This window comes from Eucalyptus grandis, chromosome 6 (genome assembly GCF_016545825.1).
Source record: "Eucalyptus grandis isolate ANBG69807.140 chromosome 6, ASM1654582v1, whole genome shotgun sequence".
Taxonomy (NCBI): domain Eukaryota; kingdom Viridiplantae; phylum Streptophyta; class Magnoliopsida; order Myrtales; family Myrtaceae; genus Eucalyptus; species Eucalyptus grandis.
Genome location: NC_052617.1, coordinates 30,523,290 through 30,544,573, shown reverse-complemented (window position 1 = coordinate 30,544,573; position 21,284 = coordinate 30,523,290). Strand labels below are relative to the sequence as shown.

The window sequence follows — 21,284 nt, the reverse complement described above, 5'->3', positions numbered from 1 at the left end:
TGAGATCACAAGTCAATCCGATCAAATCACGTTTAGAATCTCTTATCCGGACTTCCATGGACTCCCTACCATGGGCATCTGAGACATCTTAGTATCACGCAACTGAGGCATCTATGATCACATAGTAGTGGCACCTCACTTTGAGACATCTCGATTTTTCACTCAACTGAGACATTCAAGATCACACGGCATGGGCATCCCACTCCTTGGGGCATCACTGGTATTACAAAATTGATGGAAATATCTTACATTGAGTTTATTTTACACATTTCATGCATCACACATTAAAATTATAACATCATAGCAGCGTACTTATCCACTCAATGCACAAAACCACTCTAAACCAAAACCCAATACTTGTACATGCAATCTCATTGTATAATTCACTCGCCTCATCTCAATGCACAAAACCACTCTAAACCAAAACCCAATACTTGTACATGCAATCTCATTGTATAATTCACTCGCCTCACACATGAGATTCGACTAACAACAACTCATGGTCATCTCATTTCAAGTAAGGAAGAGAGACATATACACACACCAACTAGCAATGTATGAGAGGTTACAAGACTTCCAAAGGGTCGCCAAAAGTTTAAACAAGAGGACTATACGTATACAAGAATTCGGACTAGGTCAGAATATGTTATCCCCAATAACGTGCCTTACAACTTTCATGAAATGAGTAAGACCTGAAGTGTCCTGAAATTTCTAAATAGATCACAGAACACACTAAGCCTTGGACGCGAAACCTATGACAGCAAACTCGTTCTACCAGTTTTCGCTCCTACACTAGTCAACTCTTACAAGAAAATTCCACAAAAATGGCATGTTGTAGCTTAGGATTCTTAGAACAACTTTAAGGAGACAAGTTCGTCCAAATACTAGCACATTTGATGACAGAAAATCCACAAACCAGCAACGTCTACGAGCTTTCCTTCCCGAATAGACCACCCGTGGACTCCAAAGTCTACATTTGGCCACTCCTACTTATTTAGCTCTCTTACAAACCACATTTTGAGCCTTGACCACACATGCACAACACCAAAATGCTAGTTATTCCTCATGAACAACTCGAAAATCTCATCCAAAGCCACGACTGAACCCACGGCCTCCCCAAGCCAACATGCAAACCTATTTCGCAACTCATCTGACTGTCCTACCTAGCAACGACGAACCACAGCTTCCCTCTGGCCCTGATCTATACCAAACCGTCCATGATCCTCACATGCAAGTCACTGAGTACCCATTCAGCCCCGCGACCAGCCCAAACGAGCCAAAAACAAAATCATCAGAACAAGAATCGCTCTTGACCTGCTCGATCCGCACCTCACCGTTTGCTTATGTGGTGGTTCGGGTTTGCTTGCTCACTGTTTGCTCTCCAAGGAACAGCCCTCACAACTCAAAACCGAGGAGGAAGACGTTGGGGACGAGGAGCGGCTGTTCAGCTTGAGCCGAGGGGGAGAAAAGGAAGAAGAAGGAGAATGGAGAGAGAGAGAGAATGTGGGTGGGAGGGGGTGTGTGGGCAGAGGGGAAATTTTTATAAGAATGTTTGTAGATTTAGTTATGAATGCTGATGAACAACAATGATGATAGAAGGCAATGATGGTGTGGTGATTCCCATGAAGATTTTCAGTACTAAAGAGACCTTAAGAATATGGGGTAGACTACTTTTTGCATAAAATTTCCTTCATGCACTATACTTGGTTTTCATGGGAAGGGTTGGGGTTAAGTACTAATCTTTGTCATGATCAAATCATTTGTTTTTAATGTTTTCCATTTGGTTTGTCCCGAACCCCACAAATTTTGGTCCCCTCAAAATTACGAGGGTCTATTAGCCCATATGAGCCTAATTAACACGCTAATATCTCAACATTAACCTATAATAAAAAACAAAGAAAGAATCACAAGAAAATATTGAGATTAGTGTTCAAAGGATTATAGTCACGCGTAAATTTTTAATAGGATCCTAAATCAAATTCGTACATGATTAATTTAAAATCCTAGTCATAAAAGTAGAGTTCTTTCCGCTCGATTCGAGCCTCACATACGCACTATTGATTTCACTGGGCTCATTTCATGGTCCACCAGCCCTAAACCATCTCTATCGAGTTCAATCTCGGCCATTCCCATGCCTAGCCCAACTTATAGCCCATCATTTGCCCCGTCAAGCCCACGCTCGTTGTCTTCGCACGGACCATTAAATTTTTAAGTTCATGTCTTCCTTACGGCCCAGCGGGCTTGTCATATGGTCCACTTTCAACATTCTAAGCCCATACCGGTCCATTTATAATTATCGGGTCAAAAATCGAGGGTGTCACAGTAGTACCATCCACTACGTGTAAATAAGAAGCTTATAAGTGCAAAGTGTGGAGCTTGCCTAGGTGAATCTACCACATTGCTTACCCGACTTGATTTTTTTGCAGTTGCAAGGGATGGAGGTGCTCCGTGACTGCGGAATGTTTCTTTAATGGAGTATCTTTTATGAAGCTATACAAATACAACCTGAAAAAGATGTGTGTTGGCATCTTAACAAGTGGGAGCGAGATGCATGTTTAGTCTGTGCTGAGGGTTCTCTGTACAATTTCTAGTCAAATTTGTATGAGATGATACCTGAATACTTGTGTGCAAGCTGATGATGTATTGTAGACAGCGAAAGTTGGGGGATCAGTTTTCTCAGAATCCGAGGGTAGATGGGATTTCGAGATGAAGTTGACATATGCAGGAATTATTCTTCCATACGATGATGCAGTTAGGAAACCGGGTCTCTGCTACCAGATATGCAAAATTGATTACGGTTTGAAGATGCATAGAGAGAAACTACAGAACGCATCGATTTGACTAGCTTAGAAGTTTCCAGATAGATGCTTGTCCGATTGAAAGTTGTCCTGCTCCTGCCGATGAGTGGAACTGAACCAGGAAGGTTCACCTTGTGGCTGTGGTGATGGGAGGTGTTGTGGGTGTGCAGATCGATGGGCAACCATTTCACCCTTAATCTTCATTATCTCACTGTGAATCTGCGTGATTTGTTGTTGCAGTTGAGTGATGATTCCAACGCATCCATAGACGGGGTCTTGAACCCTGGCTGTTGCTTCATATGAAATGCACTCTGCTGCTTCCGCCCGTAAATGCCCCGGGACTTGCTGCTCCATCATTGCCATGGAATTACAATTAATCACCAAAAATCATGAAACAAATGGACAAATTGTTATTCAAAGAGATGCAGAAAGGATCCCCCACCTTCGTGCTATTATAGATTCCTTTATCCTCTCCCACGGCAAACAGGGCTAGTTAATTTGAAGTACATGACCGGAATTTCGAGCATGAACGATATCATTAGAGAAACAACGGACAATCATTAACTTCCGCGAGCTTCTGTTTAAGTACCATATTCATTTAGTACACTAAAAGCAGCAAATATACTACCACTCTTTTGCATGTTCAATACGTGCGACTTGATTTCATTTTTCTTTAGCCAGAAAACTTGGTTGCACGGCATAATTATCACTAGAGACACGGATGCCGACATTTCTAAACTATCTATGAAATATATGCACAAGTGAAACATAATATGGAAAAGCTGCATTGAAGAAGTTGTCAACAAACCATTGAGACATTGCCTTGTATGAAAGAGAGATTCGAACATTTTGTTTTTTGGGGATTAATACTCAAAAAGCATATGAACTGACCTGAAGCATTTTAGTGACGTTGCTGGCACCAAAGATCTTATGGACACAAGCAAATCTTTGTGGATTCGAGGAAGGGAAATAAGGAGCCAATATGCAATCTTGAGGGCATTTTCTTCTCAGATATTTGCACGCGGCACATCTACTAAAGCTCGACATTTGAGATTCTCAAAAGATTTTGCACACCAAAAGTCTCCAGAAAATCACACCCGAATTCTGATTCTGATGGGACCACGTAGACCTTCAAATGTATATAATGCTAAGACTGGACATTGTCGGATCCATCTCATGATTTGGTCATTTTAGAATTCTGATGCAAATATGGAAGGTGAAAACGGCTACTTTTTCGAAAGATCCTCAGTAGATGTATGGAAAGTGGTGAGGAAATGGAAGCAATTTGACACAAATTCCTCCAAATGATGAAAGTTGATAAGCCAATCATACCAAGGCAGGTGCATTGTATACTTAGAGAGATATAACGGTAAAACCAAGACGAGTGCATTCCCTCGAGCAAGAAAAGGACATTGATTTGGGGGCATGTCAGTTCATGATGTGAGTTTTTAGCCATGGCCAGAAAAAAGGTTGAATCAAGAGATTGCCTTAACCTACAACGGGAGTGCTATTTCTTTACTAATATGTACAAAATAAAAGCTACTTCGAGTCGCTACTTGCTAGTCACGTGAAATAGTTATTTCATTCTAGCTATACGGACCTCGACTTGCTTCGAAAAGTAAAGCATATACATGACTCAAACCAGTGGATGAACATAAGCTACAACGTACATATCGATGCGTGAGGGAATCAAAATATCACCGGCCTTTCCGGATGAGCAAAGATGCCCTCACAATCTTAAGGTAAGAAGATTTGTAGTAAGAGTAGGGCTAAGCTTGACTTTTGAGAGATGAAGTATTCAAAAAGCTCGAGGATGGTTTAATCCGGTCAGATTGCAAGGCCCTACGCTCCAGCTATTTCTTCTGAAATGGCACAATCCTTGGTAATGTCTCAACTCCCAAGTAATCAAGGAAATGGCATCTTGTAAGTCCCCTTTCTATTTCAAATTACATAATGGTTGGTGCCAGAGATAACCACGGAAGAGGCCCTGGCACATCGTATAGAGTTGGAGCACACTGTCATTGGGAATCACTAAATATTTGAAGATCATATTGATAAATCACCTTAACAAAGACTTCAGAAGGGTTTCTTGGTACAATTGCAGGGGACCATACAGTATAACCAATCATTCTGTCTGCTTATAGAAAAAATGATGAGGCACACGCACAAAAAGACCATGTCTGTAGGGCTTCCTTCTGTCTTGTGGCTTCTTTTTTACAGAGACCTAGCAAAAACATGAATAAGCCAAATGGTTCTTCTTCGAAACGTAGGTGGAGATATAATTGGCGGCTGATGCAGATGAACCCTCAATGTTGGCTGGAACAAGTATCTGAGTCTTTCCAGATGCAATCCTGTTACCGGCTACATTGGCGTAAAACAAGCCTGAGATCGCTGGTACAAAAATGTCACTTTGAGAACATATGTAGTAGTCAATGACTTTCTCATATTCTGAACCTTCTGAATCAAGGAACTTGGACTTCTTGTCTACTGGCATTATCCCTTCCTGCTCAAAGATTTTACAGGCCAAAAAGGATCCATCAGAACAATGTCAGTCTTTCTAGAACCTAAGATATATTACCTGAGAAGGATGCTTAGAAAAAACATTATTAGTAAATTGAGTGTCAACCAAAAGATTAAGGTACTATTTCATTGACCAAGACAAAACTCTTTCAAGAAAGCAGGTTAACATAAATTCTTAGACCAGTAGTTTGTAGAATGCTGCCATGGTGAACAGATTTGAATGCTCACTGAAAGGAAAACAACAAAGAAGTATCTCACCTTGGTGTAAGTTTTGGGAAAAAACTTCTTCAGAGCATTAAGGCTGCTATCCCACCTTGATTGAGTTAAATAGATTGTGGTATCCTTGTCAATACCAATCTTCTGCAGAAACTCCAAAACCTCTTGCGTGCCAAAACAACTTTTTGTCCCTTGGCAATTCTTGTTTTCCAACATGTCTACCCTTAGGTCCACTGCTAAGAAATGACCATCAGATTTCCGACTCAATGTTCTCAGACGCTCAACCATGGAGTCAACGACTTCATTTACCTCTGGCTGCAACTCCAAAGTTCCAAACATAGCCAAACATGATGTAGAATCAAGTTCACTCTTTTGACTAGGCTTTTTCATGTTTACTGAGGAGAAGTAAGTTGCCAGTCTAATGTTACCCTTGGACTTAAATTTAGGTTCAACATGATCCACAATGTACTCTTCTGTCACTGTATTTGGGACCTTGACAACCGCAAGATTCCGTGCTGATATACCAGAAGGTGTTTCTTTTGCTACTCTGACAATTCCATCCAGGCTTCTTACAAACTTATCAACATCATATATCTCTCCAAAGCTCCTGAAGAATGCATGCATATCAGGCACAAACACAGAGAACAGGCTCTCTACTATTATCTGGCAAGCTCATATGTTCTATTTTTATTTATGATACTTAAGATAGGCCTTGTCATGGATCCTAGAATCCAATTGAGACCTTAGTTTTGTTGGACATATCTATGAGATGTGGTAAGTGTACTATAGAATGATTAACTTTATTTTAGTCAGAGGATTTTGCTTTTCTAGAGACTGGTATTTTCCTCGACAATAATTTTTGGAAATTGGGTATCCACGGAAAAATCAGAGAACACAAATGCACAGTGCTACAAACCTCCGATCCCCTGGTTTGCTTCCTCTGATGTCAGGGAGTACTAGAGTTGCTCCTAAATATTTTGCTACTACCACTGCAGCTGCAATCTGAAGAATTTATACAAAATAAGGCCTTTTGAGAGAGAGAGAGAGCATGGTGTTATTTCCTATTAACCAGTACATTATTCTATGTAGTCCAAAATCAGCATCGTCTAAGAGGAATTGCCTCAATCTCATTTATCTCATTAATCTTGGAAAATGCTTCCTCAATATCAAAACAGCTATCATACTATCTTTGTTGCTAACATTGCATGAACTTCAGTTTGAAAATGCAGCAGAAACTCTGCTAAGAAATGGACACAAGATGAGGATACTTTGAAAATGCAAAAGCAATGTTTAACTTTTAAGAACTGGCAAGAACTTATGCTAAAAAAGTCCTTTCCAGTAAACATTGGAGTGCATCAGCACATGGACAGTTTATATGTATGAGTTGAGCTAAAGACCACAAAGATTGAACATCACTAAGAGATGAAAATGTAAGAAAAGGCATCATTGAAAATGCTTTGAGAAATATCTAGCCGAAACTATTTGGGTGGTGAAATTAGGAATTGCAGATGTCCAGCAAAGGAAGCACTGCATGTGAAGATAGTTCCACATCATGAAGAATACAGTTGACTGAGAAACTAATAGTTATGGAAATGTAAACCGGCATGATAATTAAATCCACTAGATGCATGATTTACCTGGGAAACATGGTATTCGGGACCATTGGTCAATGAGAAAGTGACAAAGCCCTTTGAGTCCTCTACTAAGTCTGTAAACCAAAATTGAGGCAAAAACAGGCAGAGACACAAGCACTTTCAGTCAGCATCCCCGCAATGGCAGGAATACAGTGAATCACTAGGACCAAATGCAACTAAAAGTACCGGAAGTAGGTCTGCTCCAGCATTGTTTCAGCTCTTGGCTTTCTTCTTTCCAAGGACCCTTATTCCTTTTAGACAGTGAAACCAGCGACTTCCCTTCTAACTTGCTATCGTCAAAACGGGCATCATCCGACAGTCCCGGAAGTTTTTCCTTTAACAGAACATAACAAACAACATCAATTCATCTGCAAACATAGAAGCAGCCAATATGTCCATGTTTGCAACCAAGATCCAGAGTTTGCATATAGGTATATGCACATCTCGTGTTATCGCTGGGAACCCACAGTTCAAGATGTATCGTTTGTCTTCCTTTGTTGCATCGACACAATCATTCTCGGGAAAAAAAGAAAAAAAGAAAAAAAAAGAATACTTTCGAAATCTCTTCGGCAATTCTCACCATCTCTCCAGTACCCAGATGTAAACAGTACGATGCGTGCAACGTAGCTCAAAGACTGAACTTTTACCAACTAATTCGCCCATAAGCTGATCACCCAAGCAATGCCAATTGAAAAGAAAAAGTGATATATGGGCGTAGTACTGATAATTACTTGGTGGGTATCCGAGAAGAGAGCCTAAAGAGAGGAAAAACGTAAATCTCGGGACAAAACGCCCGTGCATATCTAGCGCAAAAAGGAGCCATTCGAGGATAATTGGAACAGATACAGAAGCGAAAGCCAGAGAATCAAATGTAGAATTCCTACTTACTTCGACAGAATCAAAATGGTCTCTTTTGATCATCTGACCCAGCATTACGAACATGGTTATCGTCAGAATTCCAGCCACCACTTGCCTCAAATCCACACCCATTGCGCTCTCTCTCTCTCTAGATCCTGTCTCTCTCCACTTCTCTCGGGGCTCTCTCAGTCTAGGGAGATGAAGGGAGAGGCAAACGTGGTGAGAGCTTCAGCTTGAGAGAGAATGAGAGGCTCTGAGTGCAAAGTTCAACGACAATGGAAGAGCAACCAGAGTCTGCTCTGTTTCTCTCTCTCTCTCTCTCTCTCTCTCTCTCTCTTCTTTATTTCTTGCTTAGGAGCTTATAACACCACCGACAGTTTCCCGGAAAATGATGGGCTGCCTAAATTTCCTGCTCCAATTTTGTTTCTTGCTAATCTCTTGATAAAAAAAAAAAAAAAGGAAAAAAGAAGAAGAAAAACCAACCCCACCAAATTACTTTCTCTTTCCTCTTTTTCCAAAGTTTGATTTAGTGTGGGGACACCTATAAAACAGATAATACAATGCAATATCAAGGTAATATCTCCTCTCTTCTTTCCTTGTAAGAAACTGGGTAAATTCCTTGCCAAAAAGACAAGGGTACAGATTGGAAGATGGATAAACATATGTAGTTGTATGGTGTACCTGCTCCTACTGGGGAGAGATAGTGATTAGAGGTAATTTCCAAAATTGAGGTCATTTCCAAAACAGTAAAAAACCATCTCCCCTTTTTAGCCCCCAGCCTACTAAGCAAGCATTAATGGTGGACCTATACTTCCCAATTATCACATGTTCAGACAGACCAGATGACCAAGGATTCTTGCTGACTTTATTATTATTATTTTTTTTTTTGCTTTTTGGTCGAATTGCTGAATTGATTAGTGCTAGGAGCTAGAGACAGAATAAGGATTAGCAGAAGAACCTGGTAAGTCACAAGGAAAAAGAAGTTTGAGTGTTGCAGACAATTGGGTGATAATTACTCCATCATGAGTGAGGAGCAACACGTAAAAGGTAATGATTGTCATGTGATACTTGTCGTGTCAAGGGCGCGTAATCGATGTTGGACAAGAGAGCCAGATGGTGAATTTCCATCTTCATTGGCCTTGGGAAAGAGGGTCCTCCCCGGAGAAACAAAAGGGGTTGTGTCTGTTAGAGATTGATTCCATTTGACCACAAAGACATTACCTACTAATTGCATTGGTAAGCCACGTAAATCCAAGATCCTTGCAGGTCGATGCAAGTCCAAACGATGGGGGGATGGGAGCAACGCTTATATACCAGGGAATATCCCGTGACAATAATGTCCCCACCAATACACACACACACACACACACACACACACACACACACATATATGAAATTTATACATAAAATCATAGACACTACTTAGATAGATCTTTTGACAAGTGTGCACATCTCAATTTTCATAATTGCTTTATGCACTCGTGACCAAAGATCCATCCTCTTGTTTAATTATGTACTATTTCCTATTTAACTAAATTTGAATCTATATAGTTCATACTTTTCTAGAATTTATAACTACCGTTTTGTCTAATAGTCACGTTAATCTCATTTGTATTAAAGTCTAAAGAACTAGTATTTCCGATCATTTTAACTGGACAACGTTATAAGCAAGTGAATTTTGTGAATTTATTGCTTATCTTTCAACTAGTATCAACTCAGCGAAGAACATAATTTGGAAATTCAAATTTCCGCATATTGAGCCAAAGGAGCGTCTCCCACGGAGTAAACAAGAAAACAGCCAAAAGAAGGAAAAACCAACCTCCTCTAATCAGGAAGAAAATACCAAAGGAAGGGAGCGTAAATCAAGGAAAGCGAAGAAAGAAATGTCGAAACTGTCAAAAATCAGCGGGCAAGCTCACCTGCCAATCCGCCTCAGACAATGGATCCCAAGTCAAGATACATTAAAACTTTATCAATTTGGGAGGACCATACGATATAATAGTCAATAATTTATTCTTCCGGCGACTGGATCTGACCAATTAGCACACTATACGTCCGGCACGGTAAAGAATGTGCAAACTTGTACTAATCAATTTCATGTTTGTCAGGCCCATCAGACTAATCAAAACCAAACGAAACCATGATAATAATAATAATAATAATGAGTGATTGAAACGCCCCAACTTAAATGACGGTAGAATAGAATATGCAATAATTTTCAATGCACGCTCGAATCTAGATGTACTCTCGATATCTAGCAGTTTCCATGGAGTGTCGAGACCGACTGAGAAAAAGCCTCTCAATTTTGTGCAAAGCAAGCGGCTTCATCATTGCTGCTGTCAGTGGGAGTTAGAGGACCGAGACTGCTCAACCTTCTTCGTCAATTTAATTGATGAAGGGGGAAGAAGGAAACCCATGATGGATCAAGAAGACCTCAGCAGAGATTACTAATCAATCAATACATCCATCAAAGGCCTGGACCAGATGGTCATATGAATTCCGGGTCCATCACGTGATCTCCTGTTTTCGATCCTTCTTTTCATACTTTTTATATTTTTGAGGCCCCGTTATTATTGTGGCAGACGAGAGGGTTTCTCGAATTTTATATATTTTCAACACATGTGCTCTCTTGTTTATTTAGATATTGGGGCAGGTGTAGACAAGAGAAACGGGGACAGAGACAGAATTTATAATAAGTGGACTCGGATGAACAATCACATGCGCTCATGAGAAAGATCTGACGATACCCCCATAAAGTAGAGTTTCTCAATTTCCCATTTATTTTTTGGCGAGAGGAAGATGGGAAGAGGCCCGGCATGATTTGAGGAGCGCATCTGTGGATTTTGCAGCTCCAAGTTGGTCCTCTCTCCCTCTTTTCTGGGCCTAGCTCTTGTCGCTTCTTTTTCAAGCCAAGTCTGTCGTGGTGGGGGATCGATTGAGTCCGATTTACTGTTGCAGCGAGTCCTGGGTCTTGGGCCGAACCGGGGATGTTCTGAACAGGAGCCGAGCCAGGAAATGTGACCCACCTGATCATATCAGTTAATACTGATGATGTCTGAGGACGTGAAGAGTCTGGAATTCGTCAATCCGTTTCAAATTGGCCTTACCCTCTCTGGCCATATGAAATCCATCAGAAATGGAGTTCCATCCCATGTTTAAGGATTGATATTCGCATCTGTTTGTTTCTTTTGGTCGGAGTAAAACTTTATTCGAATGCTAAGCAACACCCATTGAAGAAGCTTCATTACAGAACAGTGCAACACCCATAAAGCTTCTGGTGGGCTAGAGAGCCAATTTCGTGGGAGACAAATTATCTTTGAGTCGTAGCGATCGAATTAGCAACTTTGTTAGTCTCTCTGAAACACAAACCCATCTGAATACTGGAGCCATGGGTAATCAAATCATAGCATTCTCTGGTAAGTGAGCACATCTCCCATTGAATTTGATGTGTGCTCTCCAAAGTTTGTATTAGATCCACATAGTTAATCTCTAAAAGAAATACTTCGTGTCTTCTCTCAAATCCGAACTTAAGGGGAAAAGGCTAGAAGTGTCATAATTTTCATGCGATATTCATTTTAGTACAAAAATTTATCACTTAATTGTTAAATCGGAGAAAAAACAATCACTTAGTATATTTGGCAATAAGTTCCGACAAAAATTCCTAATGCCCTTTTTAATAAAATTTTAAGTCAAAATGGCTTTCTTATTCGAAAAGCGAGTCCAACATGGACGATGGGCCGGCCATTCCATACCTAAATGACTTTTTACCCGAAAATCTCTCTTAAATAGACAAATCTCTCAACCTGTTGATGGGACAATCTCTCTCATTAGTTGTTTCGTGCTCTATTACTCACTTCTCACGGCCTTTCTCTCTCACTCTCGCTCACTCTCTCATTTATTCACTCAATGGGCTCAAAGAAAAATTTGGGCTCAGCTCGATGGTTTGAGGGAAAAATTAGTGCTTGGCAGTTGGTGGGAAAAAGATTAAGGCTCGGTGCCAAATCAGCAAGCATTCTGCTTATTCCATTTTTCGTCTTGGCTTTGCGGCACAAACTTGAGCCGCCTCCGCTTATTCTCCTTTCCAACACAAGTTTTAGATCTTAATTTGCCCCGAGAACTCCCAAACCCGCATCACCCACGTCGCCCGCTCGTCCTCAGAAATCAACACAAACTCTGCCGACCCGGCCACTTGGTAGTATGCGGTTTCTGCTACTACTGTAAGGAGTGTGATCTTTAACTGCACCCTCACTGTGCAGCTAATTACTCCACCCCTGAATGTGCTGCTAGGATACTTCATGATGATGATCACACTTTTGCCCTCGCCGAAACGATGCTGGGACGAAAGCGCCTTATGCCTCGAGACTAGCATGACTACAGTGATGATGGCGATGCGAGATCTATTAGTGTGTGCCATCCTAGTGTTTCAAGCGTCATGAATTAGCATGAATTTGAGGAAACATGTAAGTTATGCTTTTAGGTCTACATCGGGTGGCAAGATTTACTTTGCCAAAACTATTCACATATGAATGAGAAATAAGGCGCAATGGGACTTCATTACATGTTTTATTTCTACTTAGATACCACCTCCAAATATTTCTGGAAACAAATAAAAAGAAAGAACCTATCTATCTAAGCTCTCTATTTTACTCTTTCTTTTAGGAATTTAATCAAGCCTCCCAAATTCTTGTAGGATGATCCACCCTTCTTCTCCACAGCTTGCCTTGCCAATCTACCAATCTCTCTTGCCCTGTCCCTAGCCTGCCTTCCTCTCTCCCCTCCCATCAACTCCTTAACTCCATCCCTTATCACCTCACTAGCAATTGTCCCTCCGACACCACTTTCTCTCACCATCACCCCAGCCTTGAACCTCGTCACCACAAGCTTAGCATTAAATGGCTGTTCAGCACCCATCGCCCACGCCAGTATTGGCACCCCCATGGACAAGCTTTCCAACACGGAGTTCCAACCGCAATGACTTAAGAACCCGCCTACTGCCGGGTGTGACAAGATGCGCCATTTGGTCCACCCGGTTATGCAAGATCAAGCCCCTCCCTTTCAATCGATCCTCCCATCCATTGTGCGACGACACCCACGTTGTCGATTTCACTGCCCATATGAACAGATGCCCTGCCATCTGCAGTCCGTGAGCTATATTGTCCATCTGCATGTCACTCAAGTGTGCTTGTGTTCCGAATGATACATACATCACCCCGCCGCTTCCAACACGCTCGTCCAACCACTCGATGTAGGACTGAGATGGGTCTGCTTGTTTGGATCTCACAGGCCTCTCTATTTGATTCTGGTCATAGAGCAAAGCCGGCCCAATGCACCAAGCTCTTGCCCCTTGGTAGTAAAATTTTTCCAGGGCAGCAATATAATCACCTTCGAGCTCTTCGAAGCTATTGACGATAACCCCCTCACTATTTGCATCTGCCTCTCGAATTGCTGCTAGTATAGACAAGAAAGGGTCATTTGGGTCTTTGCACCTCTCTAAAATGGTGATGTCGCATTTATTAACTGTGAAAGGAATACTCAACTTCGGCAATTTAATAGGATCGGAATCGGGCATTGCCAAGATGGATGGGACATTCTCATTGACAACTTTCATGATGACCATAGACAAAACCCCCATCCCATGGAAGACAATCCTAGGAATTCCGAAAGACCGACACACATTGAGCGTCCATCCCAGGAAGAAATCAGAAATTACGCAGAGCGGGCGAGACTTGGCTTCCAACATCTCCCTGAGAACACATTCAAAGGCGGGTCTCATGGACTCGGTGGCTTTCAAGAAAGGCACCAATAGAGCCATGGAAGGAAGATCGGCAGTGTTCTCACATCCTTCAAGAAGCTCTGGGACTCTAGGAAACTGAATGGTGCGCAAGGAGATTTCAGAGTAGTTCAAAACCTTTGATAGAATGAGTGGGGCATTCTTTGGGGTGGTGATGATGGTGACTTTGACACCGAGACTTGTGAGGGCCTTGCATATGTCTAGTAAAGGGAGTGCATGTCCTTGAGCCATGTGAGGGAACACCACCACATGAGCACTAGGGGATGGCAAGACCAACCCTGTCATGGCTTCTAGAATTCACTCGAGATCAAGATGGACAATGTATTGGAGAAGGAGAGTTAGGAGAGAATTGCGATTTGCCATTTCAACAGAAGTTGGCATTAAATAGAGAGACATTGACAGAAAAGGCAACATATAAATGCTCTGCTACATAATTCCATATAAGTACATGTAATTTGATGAATTAGTCACGTTCATCAAATCCAAGATTTGTTACTTTTTTCTAAATAAATGTGGATCACACAATAAAAATAATGCCTAATTTTCTAAAAAATTCAAAATTTAAAACTTTGCCTTACCTCCTTTTATAACCAAGAGTTACCTCTTTTTTTTTTAAATTTTTTTTATAACTTATAATTAAATCTTCTTTTAACCACGAGACATATTCTCTTAACCAAAAATCAACTTTTCTTTTATTTGTATGACAACAAATTATGTGAACAGATGTCAGTAACTTGACGGTTGATCGACGCTCAGACATGCTCCCTACTCGACGGTTATTCTCTGCGCAGCATCACTGGCTACTTTCGAAGTCCCTCGGTCCACTATTCGACGGCTTTCCCCTACACAGCTACGTCGATATGCCCTGACGAATCATGTCTGACATTGTTGGATCCATCATTTAAATAATCACTTTTCATCTAGCTCATCACAGATTTCGTTAGTTTTGGGCTTTTGTGGACTGAACCGAGCTTCGTTCACGCTTGAAGACTTGGGGCATTTTTTGGCGCCACATCAAACACATCAGTCATGACCAGTTCCCTCAGTTAAATGACAAATATGGCAGGTCTATATTGGGAGGTATCCGGTCAGATATGGCGTACCGATTCCAGATGCGATTGATTTGACTTTCTTCAGTTAACTTGAATGTGCGCGTGCGTATGTCATTTTTAGCAGGCAAACGTTAACTTCAAATTGTCAATCATATTATTTACATAAATAGAAAACTAATTTGGGGAATTTTATATGTAAGTATTCAATTAATTTGGACTCTTCTAATTTTAAATTGGGACTAAGACAAAAAAGTGATAGCGTACTGTCCACCCTATGTTCACATTAATTAATCTATCTTAGCAACGATTTGTTGAAGTATTTCAAACATCCACTCTACGTTCCATCTATTCTCCCCTGGAAAAACCTCCCCTCATTTACATCTTTGATTTTATTGAATTATATCATCATTCAGATCATATTGGTGATTAAGATATAAGAAATAAACATATTTCAGGTGCCGTAAAGCTTTCCAAAACAACATAGACTTGCACATGTTACTGTCAGTTCGCACATGTTTCATCATTTTACCAATTTATTATTGACATCTAAATCTTAACAATTCATTAAGTCATTCGTTGTATTACAAAATTATGGATCGATACCAACCTCTAACAAAAATATTATTAATTTGCATTTGCATATTAGAAGCATTGTACATAAAGTGTATTATAATTGGATTGACTCAAGCAAGGGTGATTTGAGCCTAATTTAATTATCTAGACTAATCTTGCACGCCTCATGAAATTCAGCCAAAGTCCTAAGTCTCTTTACCACCCAAATTGGCATTTGCACGGCATGTGAATATTTTAAATTTTCTAATTCTAACATTACCAACACCCATAACATTGCACTCAACGTTATTCGCCAATTATATTTAACCATTAGTTATGAATTGATAGATAGCAAACCCGTGTTTATTTGATGTAGTATGAAACAAATAATTAGAACATATAATCCATTTGACAAACGACAAATACTCAATGATAGACAATACATTATCAAAATTATATGTGAAAAAAATAATTGTTCAAGGTTATGGATGAGATAGTCATCCCTAGAAGTTTCCTCTTTCTCTAAAACTTGTGTGATTAAAAATTTAAATTTTCGAGGAACGTGTCCTTTTCGCATTGGATCATAAATCCTTTTTGACTACTTGATGGTTTAAATGCAAACTCTTATCTAGCGGGAAGATGCTTTATGTTTTATATGGAATGGAGTAGAATGGATGAAGTTCACAGAAGCAAGGAAGGGTATTTTGTTCTGTCCTTTGATCGTGAACTCTATATCTCACGTTCCAAGTTTTTAATAGAGCATTATTATGCGAAGGCTGGAGTTACATTTTGCCCCTCTAAATTTGTTCTTAATATGAAAGATTACAGGGAAGTCTGAGAGACCTGAAAAAGCCTAAGAATCTATAAGATGAGTTTATGGATGGAATGGCGTTTTTTCACCAAGGCCCCTTGCCACCTTAATTGTGAGTCCGCATCTTTTCAAGATTAGTAATACTATGCAACATAGTGAATGTGCACAATGCAAGACATCAAACTGGCTTATTGGCATGCGTTTTATCCACGCAATAGAGATATGGTGGGTGGTTTCTTGAACCTTAAGCTAAAGGTCGAGGGAGACACAGTTGAGGAGCTAAGATGTAACCTAGTCACATATTGAAAGAAAAAAAAAGACACAATATTTCAATGAGGCTCTATTACATGTTTTATTTTTACTTAGATACCACCTATGAATATCTAATTCTAAGCCTCATTGTGCCTGGAAACAAACAAAAGTGAGGAACCAATCTAAACTCTCTCTTTAACTTTTTCTTTGAGGAATTTAATCAAGACTTCCAAATTCTTGTAGGAAGATCCACCCTTCTTTTCCACAGCTTGCCTCGCCAATCTACCAATCTCTCTTGCCCTCTCCCTAGCCTGCCTTCCTTTCTCCCCTCCCATCAATTCCTTAACTCCATCCCTTATCACCTCGCTAGCAATTGTCTCTCCAACACGACCTTCTCTCACCATAACCCCAGCCCCGAGCCCCATCACCACAAGCTTAGCATTCAGTGGCTGCTCAGCACCCATCGGCCACGCCAGCATCGGCACCTCCTCCGATAGGCTTTCTAGCACCGAGTTCCAACCACAATGACTTGAGAAACCGCCTATCGCTGGATGCGACAAGATGCGCCGTTGGTCCACCCAATCATGCACCACCAAGCCCCACCCTTTCAATCGATCTTCCCATCCATTATTTGGCAACACCCATGTTGCTAGTTTTACCGCCCATATGAACGGATGCCTTGCCATCTCTAGTCCATAAGCTATATTGTCCATTTGCACATCACTCAAGTGTGCTTGTGTTCCGAATGATACATATATCACTCCGCCGCTTCCAACATGCTCATCCAGCCACTTGATGTAGGACTGAGATGGGTCTACTTGTTTTGATCCCGCAGGCCTCTCTATTTGATTATGTTCGTAAAGCAAAGCTGGCCCCATGCACCAAGCTTTCGCCCCCTGGCAGTAAAATCTTTCCAGGGCAGCAACATAATCACCTTCGAGCTCTTCCAAGCTGCTGACAATAAGGCCCGCGCTATTCATATTTGCCTCTCCAATCTCCGCTATTATAGGCAAGAGAGGGTCATTCAGGTCTTTGCACCGCTCCAAATCGGAGATGTCACATTTATAGACTGTGAAAGGAATGCTCAACTTCGACAATTCAATAGGATCGGAATCGGGCATTGCCAAGAGGGATGAGACATTCTCGAAGGCAATTTTTGAGATGACCATAGACAAAACCCCCATCCCATGGAAGACAATCCTAGGAATACCAAAAGACTGACACACATCGAGCGTCCATCCTAGGAAAAAGTCAGAAATCACGCGGAGCAGGCAAGAACCCGCTTCAGACATCTCCTTGAGAATAGACTCAAAGGCAGGTCTCATGGACTTGGTTGCTTTCAAGAAAGGCACCAACAAAACCAAGGAAGGTAGATCAGCTGTGTTCTCGCATCCTTCAGGAAGCTCTGGGACTCTAGGAAACTGTATGGTGCGCAAGGAGATTGCAGAGAATTTGGATACCTTTGATAGGATGAGTGGAGCATTTTTTGGGGTGGTGATGATGGTGACTTTGACACCAAGGCTTGTGAGGGCATTGCATATGTCTATTGATGGAAGCGTATGTCCATGAGCCATGTGAGGGAACACCACCACATGAGCACAAGGTGATGGCGAGACCAACCCTGTCATGGCTTCCAAAAATCGGTCAAGATGAAGATGAACAATACTTGAGTTGGGAGAGATGGGAGAGAATTGCGAGTAGGCATTTCAACATAAGCTCGCATTAAATAGAGACATTAACAGAAATGACAGCACATGGATGCTGCGCTATATAGTTCAATATGGACCCATATGATGCGATGAATTGGTCAACTTCATCGAAGTCGAGGATTTTATCTCGTGTCGAGATTGACGTGAAGTACGCAATAAAAGGAGTTTGCTAATATCATACAGGATTTTATAGTTTTCTGAGCATCGACTCTTCTGGTGCTTAAAATGAAACTCAAATGAAACGAAGTGGTCTGCTGTATGGGTGGTCAATAGCAGTACCATCAAACCGAGAAGCAGGTCTCTAACTCTTCTTCTCTACACGTGGCATCACCCTTGGAGGTGACCAAACAAGTGGAAGGACTAGTGCCCTTACGTGTCTGATTGAACCCATGGTTGAGTTTCGATCTTATTGAATCACCTCTAAAATGGTCGAGTCAGAATTGACACAATCTAAATTTCCTAAGCTCCTTCAGGTGGGCAGACGACAGAAAAATTTCTGCCAAGCTCTGCGTCAAACTTTTATACAGTAGAAGCGCAAGGACTTCTTAGGCATCGTCATTTATACAATAGAAGTCCAAGGACTTCTTAGGCATTATCGGGGGAAAATTATCAAAAAAGTCTTAAACCAATTATAATTGTACAAATTCAATCATAAACTTATTTTTTTGACCAATTGAGTTCTAAATCTTTTATAATTATTCCCGATCAGTCCATTCGGCTAAAATTGCATTGCTAGCTTGGCGAACATTTTTTAATAATATTTTATTTTCTGAAATATTTTATCAATTTTTTAATATTTTTTTTTTTATTCCTCCCTCCTCCCTCCTCCTTCCTTTGGCTCGGCGGGCTTGCCTCACCCAATGACAGCGGGGCAAGCCCTCGTCAGATCTAGCGAGGAGGGCTTCTTTGTCGCGTTTGGCGAGACCCTCCTCACTTTGGATCTAGCAAGGGCTCACCTAGCCCGATGACTACGAGGCAAGCCCTTGCCACATTCGGCAAGGGGGCTTGCTGTCGCGTTTGGCGAGGGCTCGCTCCGCCTAGCGACCGCGAGGCGAGCCCTTGCCCGATTCGGTGGGGCTCACCTTTGGATTGCCTCAATTTGACAACCGGCTAGGCTGGCGATTTACCGGAGCCAAAGGGAGGAGGAGGGAGGAGGGAGGAGGGAAAAAAAAGAAGAACTTTTTAAAAAAAAAAAAGATAAAAAAATTAATAAAAAATTTCAAAAAATAAAAATATTAAAAGAAAGCTTCAAGATTTGGCCGGCCAATTTTATTTGGATGGACCGATCGGGAATAATTATAAAAGGTTTATGAAAATTAAATTTAGAATTGAATTGATATAATTACAATATGTCTAAGACTTTTTTGGTAATTTTCCCGCATCATCAAACATCGGAAACGCCGGTCATGACCGGCCCCCTCAGTCCAATCACAAATGTGGCAGTTTTTTATTATTAATTTATTTTGCAGTGTTTTGTTTTTTCAAATGACTTGAATGTGCCGGCATGTATCTTTGTCGCTCAGCATGCCGAAGCAGATAGCTAAGCCCACCAATTGATTTTCTCGACGGTAAGTTATGCCGCCCTGTTGAATAATGGAGGTAATTAATTGCTCTTAAATTGCTAGTGTTTTTGTCGTCAGCAGCCCATGTGCAAAAAATCTTTGAAAAACGACTCCCCGACTCTAGGTTCATATCGAAAAGTCTTATCTTGATATATAGAATGGACGCCGACTCTATCCATTGATATCGAGCCGTGCCACTGGAGAACACTAAATTACCGTCAATTATGCTATAAAACTCCCCTTGCTCGCTCTGTCACCTTCCATTGATATTGCACTACATTTGCACTCCCTTGTCTTGTTGAACCGACAGCAAACCCAGTTGAGCAGATGGATTTCGCGTATGAAAGGAAGCCACGCCGCGCTCGTTCAGGTTCACGGGTCGAATCTGGTCGTATTGGGTCGGGCTGGGCCGGACGAAATTGGCGATGTATGCAAACCCGACGCGCCACTTTATCAAAGATGGGCGAACTAAACTTTGAAAAAAATCCTAAGTGCTTTTTTTAATAAAATTTTAAATCAAAGTTGGATTTTTTATTATTATTATTATTAAAAAAGAAAGTCTAACGTGGACGACGAGTTGACCATCTCATACCCAAATAATGTTCTACTTGAAATCTCTCTCAAATAGACAAATTTCTCTTTCCTGTTGACTGGACTATCTTTCTTATTTGTTGTTCTTTCTCCATTGCTCCCTTGCTCGCATCCTGTCTCTTTCTCACTCTCTCACTCAGTTACTCACTTAATTGGTGTCATCCTCCTCAACTTGGTGCCAAATCGGCAAGCATGCCGCTTATTCTAACCTTCGTCTTGACTTTGTCAACACAAACTTAAGCCGCTTCTACTTACTCTCCTCTCCATTAAAAGATTTAGATCTTGACTTTTCCTCAAAATCATCGGTTTGAATTAGGGTTTAAAGGAGAGGTGAGTTGTAGAACAAATTAGCAAGTATTCTACTTATCCTCAGTAAAAATACCAAAAAAGTCATAAACTTATTACAACTATATCAATTCAGTCATAAACTTATTTTTCTAACCAATTCAATTTTGAACTTTTTGTAATTGTACTAGTTCAGATCATCCAATCAAAATTGGCCAGCCGACATTGACGTGGTTGCAGGCCGGCGTTAGCGACAATATTTTTAATAATATTTTATTTTTTTAATTGCTTTATATTTTATATTTTTTTCTCTTCCCTTATCCTCCCTTCTATTCTCTCCTCCTCCCTCCTTCATCCTTTAGCTCTAGTGATTAGCCAAAGGGGAGGGCTGGTTGGTCACTGAACTAAGGTAGTTGGGTGAGCTTGCCTCGCCGTCGCCAGGTTTGGCGAGATGAGCCCCTCGCCATATCCGGCAAGGTGAGCCTCGCCAGTGGGTAGGCGAGCTCGTCCGGTTGCCTCAATCCAGTGACCAGCTAGCCCTCCCCTCTGGATGGTTGCCAAAGCCAAAGGAAGAAGGAGGGAGGAGGAGGGAGGAGTACAAAAAAAAAAGATAAAAATTTATAAAATAATTTGAAAAACTAAAATATTATTAA

At 41.1% G+C, this 21,284-nt stretch overlaps 4 protein-coding genes across 4 annotated transcripts; all 4 read right to left on the bottom strand.

Moving 5' to 3' along the window:
* Positions 1 to 2,801: 2,801 nt before the first annotated feature.
* LOC108955796 (LOB domain-containing protein 23) lies at positions 2,802 to 4,666 on the bottom strand. Its single transcript, XM_018864291.2, has 2 exons — positions 3,690 to 4,666; positions 2,802 to 3,143 (listed from the first exon to the last, which is right to left on the bottom strand). The coding sequence occupies exons 1-2, from the start codon at positions 3,843 to 3,845 to the stop codon at positions 2,847 to 2,849; spliced, it is 453 nt and encodes a 150-aa protein (XP_018719836.1). The 5' UTR covers positions 3,846 to 4,666; the 3' UTR covers positions 2,802 to 2,846.
* A 160-nt stretch (positions 4,667 to 4,826) lies between these two features.
* LOC104423261 (protein MANNAN SYNTHESIS-RELATED 2) lies at positions 4,827 to 8,367 on the bottom strand. Its single transcript, XM_010035770.3, has 6 exons — positions 8,057 to 8,367; positions 7,355 to 7,502; positions 7,172 to 7,242; positions 6,451 to 6,536; positions 5,577 to 6,141; positions 4,827 to 5,301 (listed from the first exon to the last, which is right to left on the bottom strand). The coding sequence occupies exons 1-6, from the start codon at positions 8,156 to 8,158 to the stop codon at positions 5,023 to 5,025; spliced, it is 1,251 nt and encodes a 416-aa protein (XP_010034072.2). The 5' UTR covers positions 8,159 to 8,367; the 3' UTR covers positions 4,827 to 5,022.
* A 3,752-nt stretch (positions 8,368 to 12,119) lies between these two features.
* Positions 12,120 to 14,102, bottom strand: LOC104424209 (UDP-glycosyltransferase 90A2). The gene is made up of 3 exons (XM_039314494.1): positions 13,120 to 14,102; positions 12,747 to 12,971; positions 12,120 to 12,441 (listed from the first exon to the last, which is right to left on the bottom strand). The coding sequence occupies exons 1-3, from the start codon at positions 14,100 to 14,102 to the stop codon at positions 12,120 to 12,122; spliced, it is 1,530 nt and encodes a 509-aa protein (XP_039170428.1).
* Positions 14,103 to 16,666: 2,564 nt separating this feature from the next.
* On the bottom strand, positions 16,667 to 18,112 carry LOC104424208 (UDP-glycosyltransferase 90A2). Its single transcript, XM_010036575.2, has one exon. It carries the CDS (start codon positions 18,110 to 18,112, stop codon positions 16,667 to 16,669), a length of 1,446 nt encoding a protein of 481 aa, XP_010034877.2.
* Positions 18,113 to 21,284: the final 3,172 nt, after the last annotated feature.

Coding starts and splice junctions, on each gene's coding strand:
- LOC108955796 (XM_018864291.2), bottom strand. CDS start 3,845: ATGTCGAGCTTTAGTAGATGTGCCGCGTGCAAATATCTGAGAAGAAAA. Junction 3,144..3,689: donor ACGTCACTAAAATGCTTCAG/GTCAGTTCATAT, acceptor ATGATGGAGCAG/CAAGTCCCGGGGCATTTACG.
- LOC104423261 (XM_010035770.3), bottom strand. CDS start 8,158: ATGGGTGTGGATTTGAGGCAAGTGGTGGCTGGAATTCTGACGATAACC. Junction 6,537..7,171: donor CCGAATACCATGTTTCCCAG/GTAAATCATGCA, acceptor TAAATTCTTCAG/ATTGCAGCTGCAGTGGTAGT. Junction 5,302..5,576: donor TTCCCAAAACTTACACCAAG/GTGAGATACTTC, acceptor ATCTTTGAGCAG/GAAGGGATAATGCCAGTAGA.
- LOC104424209 (XM_039314494.1), bottom strand. CDS start 14,102: ATGACAGGGTTGGTCTTGCCATCCCCTAGTGCTCATGTGGTGGTGTTC. Junction 12,972..13,119: donor TGGGCAGTGAAATCGACAAC/GTGGGTGTCGTC, acceptor CGTGTTGGAAAG/CTTGTCCATGGGGGTGCCAA. Junction 12,442..12,746: donor GAGATTGGTAGATTGGCAAG/GCAAGCTGTGGA, acceptor TTGAAACACTAG/GATGGCACACACTAATAGAT.
- LOC104424208 (XM_010036575.2), bottom strand. CDS start 18,112: ATGACAGGGTTGGTCTCGCCATCACCTTGTGCTCATGTGGTGGTGTTC.